This window comes from Myotis myotis, unplaced genomic scaffold, assembly GCF_014108235.1.
Source record: "Myotis myotis isolate mMyoMyo1 unplaced genomic scaffold, mMyoMyo1.p scaffold_m19_p_26, whole genome shotgun sequence".
In the NCBI taxonomy this organism is placed as follows: Eukaryota; Metazoa; Chordata; class Mammalia; order Chiroptera; family Vespertilionidae; genus Myotis; species Myotis myotis.
In genome coordinates, this window is record NW_023416331.1 from 2,848,841 (window position 1) to 2,855,405 (window position 6,565).

The 6,565-nt window shown below is 47.0% G+C and overlaps 1 protein-coding gene across 1 annotated transcript; it reads right to left on the reverse strand.

The window, feature by feature from the left end:
• Window positions 1–158: 158 nt before the first annotated feature.
• On the reverse strand, window positions 159–5,598 carry LOC118679627 (SLA class II histocompatibility antigen, DQ haplotype D alpha chain-like). Its single transcript, XM_036356586.1, has 5 exons — window positions 5,444–5,598; window positions 1,792–2,040; window positions 1,063–1,344; window positions 634–808; window positions 159–457 (listed from the first exon to the last, which is right to left on the reverse strand). Exons 1-4 carry the CDS (start codon window positions 5,523–5,525, stop codon window positions 654–656), a joined length of 768 nt encoding a protein of 255 aa, XP_036212479.1. The 5' UTR covers window positions 5,526–5,598; the 3' UTR covers window positions 159–457; window positions 634–653.
• Between the last annotated feature and the right edge of the window lie 967 nt (window positions 5,599–6,565).

Genomic DNA, 6,565 nt, shown 5'->3' on the forward strand with positions numbered 1-6,565 from the left:
AGATATCAAAATATTATCAGGGTGTATTTGGTTGCTCTTTGTTACTGGGCATGAAATATCTGTAAAATAAAATGGAAGAGGCTTGAAGCATAAGGGTTTGCCATTCCTAGCCATGGTCCTGGTCAGCTGTGAGATTAAAAAAAGAGGAAAAAATTCAATGAAAGATATCATAAAAGGGATTTATTGCTTCCATGGAAATATCAGATCAGAATCACAAGGATGTAAGCATATCCCAGGGATCTCCATAGTAGGTAACGGCTGAGAAAAGAAAAAATGTCAGGAGTGATGGGGAGAATTCCAAGGGTTTGTGAACTCTGCAAGGACACAGCACCTTAAGTCCCAGAGAAGAGGTGACAGGAGGGGGATTGGAGGAGAGAAGGCATATGATGGACTTGGCCAGCGAATAGTGCAGGTCACCCAGCATGTCCACTCTTCTGCTCTTAAGATTGGAACGAACCTGCAGTAACAGGACAGACATGAGATTCATAGGTCTCAGGGGCTCCGTGCTATCTTCATGCTGTTTCCCAATTCTACTAGCACTTTTCAACCACAGTTGTCCCCACAATCTCTTCCCATTCTCCTTCCTCCTGTGCTGTGTCTCCCGGTCCCAGCTCTAACACAGGGAATCCTTACCTTTCCTTCTGGCGTGTGACTCACAAGGGCCCTTGGTGTCTGGAGGCACCACCTGGGCGCAGGCCCTGGATAATGAAGACTGTGCCCGTGACGATGCCCACGAGGCCCACGGCCAGCCCCAGGGCGCAGACCACTGTCTCCGTCCGCTCTGACATGGGGGCTGGAATCTCGGGCTCTGTGGGAGTGAGGTCATGGAGGTCAGAATGCGGAAGGTTGGCTCATAGCATGTGTGCAAGATGGGGTGGGAGGGGTGGTGTTGGGTCTACAAAGACTTGGTTCCAGGTTGAGGGAGAATAATAAGGTTTACCATCAGAAATCCTTGAAGTGTAGAAAAGAGGCTTTGGGCCATGAGACTCAGGAGCTAAAAGGCAGAGTGTCTGACTTGACAGGAGAAAAGAAGGCACCAAAAGGCGTGGGGCTCATACACACCCCAGTGCTTCAGGAGGGGCTGGTCCAGCCCCCAGTGCTCCACCCTGCAGTCATAGACATCATCAGCAGAAGGGAGGAAGGTGAGGTAACTGATCTTGAGGAAGGAATGATCCTTCTTGGACAGGAAGCTGGTTTCAGAAACACCCTGTGTGACTGAGTGCCCGTTGTTCAGCCACGAGATGTTGATCACAGGAGGGAAGATGTTGTCCACGGCACAGATGAGGGTGTTGGGCTGACCCAGCTCCACGGGAGCCTTGGGAAACACAGTCACCTCAGGAACCTCTGCGGTGAGGAAGCAGCACTGGGTTTAGAATCATGGGCAGCTCTGCCCTGAGGGTCCCTGCGTCCTGGAGGGGCCTCCCACCAACGTTTCCCCATCGGAGAGAGAAGATGCTCTTGTTCCCTCTGCTTGTGAGCCGCTGTACACTGCCCGCCCGTCATCCCCACGCCCTTCTCTCTGTGGGCCCCTCGTTAGGGAGGGACGTCTATGGGACCCGTCCTTATAGGAGTCAAGGATTGCATAGGGGAGCAAGGATCTGTATTTCATGGAAATATGTGGTTTGTAAGAAGGGAGACATGAGATTCTAATCAGCAAATTCCATGAGAAGATCTGGGACTCCTTGGAAAGGAGCGCATTTTATAGAGTGAAAGGAATCTATCTGAGGGAAGAAGGGAGTGAGGCCTGGTGAAGGGTAGAGTCAGTAAAGACACAGGATGGTGGACACATACTATTAGGAGCAGAGGTAGAGTTGGAGCGTTTAATCATGATGTCCAGGTTGTGTTTTGTTGTAGCTATGTTTCTCAGTGCAAGCTGAGGGTCAAAACTTGTAAATTCACTAAACATAGGCAGCTGCCAGACAGTCTCTTTCTTGTCCAGGTCCACGTAGAACTCCTCGTCTCCATCAAATTCATGGGTGAACTGGCCTGAGGGACCGTAGGAGTGGTAGACATTTATGCCATAGGCCCCAACGTGGTCAGCTGATGAGTGAGGTGGGAGCAGGGAGGTGCAAAACACAGGAGAGAAAGGATCTCGTTAAACAAGTGACAAGAAACGGACGTGCAAACATTGTGGGCTGCACCTTCTACAGCCTGTAGACAGTCCCCAGTGCCTGCTCCCTCCCCTGGCTGTCCTGTTAGAATCCAGCTGCCTCTCCACTCCTGCGGTTGCTCCTGTCACAGGAACAGAATTCCACAGGCCTGTTTACTGCTATTTGTGGCCTGCCTAGCTCAGCTCCCAGCACCTCAGATAAATACTGAAATGGGCGGAACAAGGAATGAATGAATGACCATGGCCTTAGCTTTCTTTCCCAGAGATTCAGTTTACCTCCCTCTGCTTCATAAGTTTTCTCTCTCAATTTCTTCATCGGTTAATAACACATTCATTGTGGGTCCTCTTCCCTCAGGGCTGGCTCAGAACAGAACATGTTCTATGCAAGGATTCCTTCCTCCTTTTATTTTTATTAACCAAGGTAAAGCACACCCCATATAATTTTTAAAGATTTGCCTCTATTTTTTTTAAGGACTAAGAAAGAGTAGGATAAGGGCAGTGACAACATCACAAAATGCATAAAAAGTAAACAATGCTTCTAAGGTCTCTGTTTTTTTGTTTTTTTTGTTGTTTTGTTAATCCTCACCTGGGGATATTTTTTCCTTTGATTTTTTTTTTAAGACAGAGTGGGAGGGAGGGAGGGGGGAGAAAGATAGAGAGAGAAACCTCTCAGATCAATTGGTTGCCTCTTGCAGGTGGCTCTGGGGATGGAACCTGCAACTCAGGTACCTGCCCTTGACCTGGAATCAAACCCATGACCTTTCCATGTTCAGGTTGATGCTCTAAACACTGAGTGACCAGGCAGGGCTAAAGTCTTTGCTTCTGTAACAGGGTGGTCCTTAGAGGAGAGCACCTGGTTTCCTCTGAAATGAAACTGGAAACTTCATTAGACTTGGATTCCTGTCATTTCCCACCCTCTTCTTTTCTTGAAGGACGTTACTAAACCTCTCCTTTTTCTGACTCAACACTTACTTTGTTGGGGACTCAACGAAAACTCTGGCCCTTTTCTCGAATGGACAGTGGACTTGGTGTGACACCAAAGCAGAAGGCAGCCAGCCCAGCTGACTCCGCCCAGGTGAGCCTGACTGGACAACTAGTCTGAGCCTTTTACCATTTCCTCTTCCCTCCCTTCCTATTTCCTGACCATCAACAAGGTTTCAGACATTGCCAGGAGCGAGGAGTAACACATGGACCATGCATGGTCTCTGCCAGCGAGGAGCTTAATAAATAGAGGAGTGCGGTAAGTAAGGAGCCAGTAGGTATACTGTGCTGAGTCCTCCACAAATACCTCACCTGCCACTCAAACCAGATGTCACCCTTTCATGCCCCTTGGTCTTTACAAGGGTCTGTTTTCCTCCCTCAAATTATCTTCCAGGATCTCCTGGACACCTCCAGTTCATTCTTGAAGTGTCTGCTTAGTTACCAACTTCTTAGCTAAGTCCTCTCATTAAGAATAGTTTTGACTACATTATGATCTCCAGCCCCTCCATGCAAATGTCCTCCTTGCAAGTTTATCTATTCCTCATCCCCACCCAGCATGACCCCCTTGGCTGGCCACTTCCAAGGCCCTCCATCAAAGCCTCCTTGTCCTTGTAACGAATCCTCTTGACTCCTTTACAAACATGAATATATGTGATTATCCTTTTCATCTGCACGTGTCCTGGCTGCACACTGCTGCTGATGCTCCAGCTGGAACTACTCACTTTCAGTTTCAGCCTCGCTGGGCCCACTGCCCTGCGCAGCAATGTCCCTGCACTGGGCATGGTATCACTATTCTGAGCTGCCTCTAGGGGCAGACGGCACATCTCTTCATCTGAGTCCCAGCACTGAGCTCCTGGCGCTCAAACTGTGTAGCAAATGTCAGCACTATTTGCCAGGATGACAGAGATTTAGGGGAAGACATGAAGGTAGCAGCATCCTGTGAAAGTTAGACTCAGCAGTGACTGGGCTGCATTATGACTCATGAGCCCTAAGCACTGTTGTTAGGTGGACCTTTATTTTTCCATAAAAATATTAAAAATCATATTTTATTACCATATTGCTACAAAGGCAAATATAATCCAGGCTAAATTAAAACAGTTTCTTCTACCCTAAAAGTTAATTTTTTCTTCAAATTTTAAAAGAAAGTAAAGTATTTTCATGGGGCCCTACAGGCATTGTGGGCCTTGGCCTTGTGACCACTGTGAGGGATATGTTGAGCCAGACCTATTGAGAAAAGGGAACTTGGACATGCTCTGGAGAAGCAGGCGAAACTTTTCTACCAAACCAAGAAAGCCTGGGGGCAGCCATGGTTAATAATGTCGCTGAAGATCAGGGTAGCCTCCAGTTCACTTCTCATTGAACTACAGTGCTTTTCTACTTTGCTTTCACAAACCCACTCTTCATGCCAATAAAACAGCAGGAAGAAGACCCTAAAAAGGAAGGAGGGTAAAGGAATGACAAAGAGAGGATGGAAAGGCGAGCAACAGAGGTGGAGGGGCCCAGGGAACCAGGAGATGATTGGATGCCCAATCTTCCTCTTACAGAGTTTCCTTAGATGCAGTGAAGAACAGACCATCAGGGCTGACAATGTGAGACTGATATAATTTAAATCACCAAATTTTCACCATAAATTTCTCAATTTTAAAATAAAAGTAAAGATAATCTCTACTTTGTTAAAGAATAATTATACAGCTATACCTGTAATAGTAGTAATTTTCAAATACCACTGACATTTATTGATCTTCATTACCTGGGAAACATATCTAATACCTACTTTACTTGATTTTTTGTAAGGTGACTCATAAGAGGTAACTGAGATTAAGTGAAAACCACATGATAAAATGACTTGTCTGAAGGCCCTCACTGGGCTGCTTACCCGCTCCCCACCCATGCCAGTTCTCAGCTTGGAAATGTATGTGAATCTGAGACAAAGCAAAGAACCCTTCTTTATATCTACATATAAAGTACACATAATTCATGAAACTCTTTACCCCAAGTAAACCACAAGAGAAATATTCATAAAGCTTCAAAAGTTGTTCAGAAAAATTTGGGAGCAATGGTTCATGAATTGTTGTGAAAACATTCTAATCTTTGAGGCAATCACGCATGAATGCCATAGATCCAATGTTAGAACCAGGATGATGGCCGTGGTGCAGTATGCAATGGCTCAGGTAGCAGAGACTGGATGGGGACTCTGGTTTCCCACAGGAGGAAGGACCATAATTGCTGGATCTGCTTAATATTGAGGATGCCTTTGAGGAATCTCTACTATTTCTATGCAATTCTCTATCTTTTTTACCCTCCAATTCTGTTTCCCAGTCCAGTCCCCACATGGCTCAGCAGAGCACTCACCCACAATGTCTTCACCTCCACAGCGACTCAGCACGGTGGTCAGGGCGAGGGCCCCCCAAATCAGGGCTCTGTTTAGGGCCATCCTCTTCTCAAGGTGGTCTCAGCAGTTGCTGCTCTGAGTTGTAGAGCAATGGTGAGGACCAAGCTGAGGAAGAAATCTATAACACCCAAACCAAACCCTGCAGGTCAGGTTCCAGCCAATCAGAAACGCCCCCTGTGATGACACCTCAGTTGCCGACTGAAGAGTGTGTACCAGGAGGCCTGGCAAGGACTGGGAAATCCCCAGGTTCTGAGGTTCTGATGCAGCCTCCACTCCAACTGGACCTGAGGGAATTCTCCATGAAGGGAGGGAAGGTATGAAATCAGAATCTCCTCTCCTGTGTGTGCCTGCTGGTTCTCACAGACCTAAATAACAAGAACATGGACATTGTCTGAGCCACAAAACAGCCAAGCACACCTCTCTCCCGGGTAACGTGAATGACTGCTGCTCCTTTTTATTATTTTTTAATTGATTGATTAGAGAGAGAGAGAGAGAGAGAGAGACATTGATTTGTTGTTCCACCTATTTATGCATTCATTGGTGGCTTCCTGTATGTGACTGGAGGTTGAACCCGCAAACTTGGCATATCCAGCCGCGGCTACCCAGCCAGAGCTGACTGCTGAGTCTCTACCAATTAGAGCTTTAGCTTCAGTATTGCCTTTCTTGCAGGTAAAATTTGTTAAGATACCCCATTATAGAACTACCTACCACAGCACCCACTTCCTAACAGAATCCCATTAAGTATAAAGTCTCTATTTCTCAAGTTCTTCCCAAGGTCACCTACAAGCCCAAACCCTGAGTTTAATGATCAGTTTTATGTGTCAGCTAGGTTATAGGCCCCAGATAGTCAATTAGACGTTGATATTTTGTAGATGTGACTAAAGCCCCCAGTCCACTGACTGAGTGACAGAGGTCATACTGGATAATGTGACTGAGCCGGATCCATCAACTGAAGAGTCCCAGGTGCAGAGTGAGGCTTCCCTGAGGGAGTGGATTCTGCTCTGGGCTGCAGCTTGGGCTGTGGGGAGAGTTCCAGCTGCCCCTCCTGACAGAGGTCTGTCCTGTGGATCTTGGACTTGTCC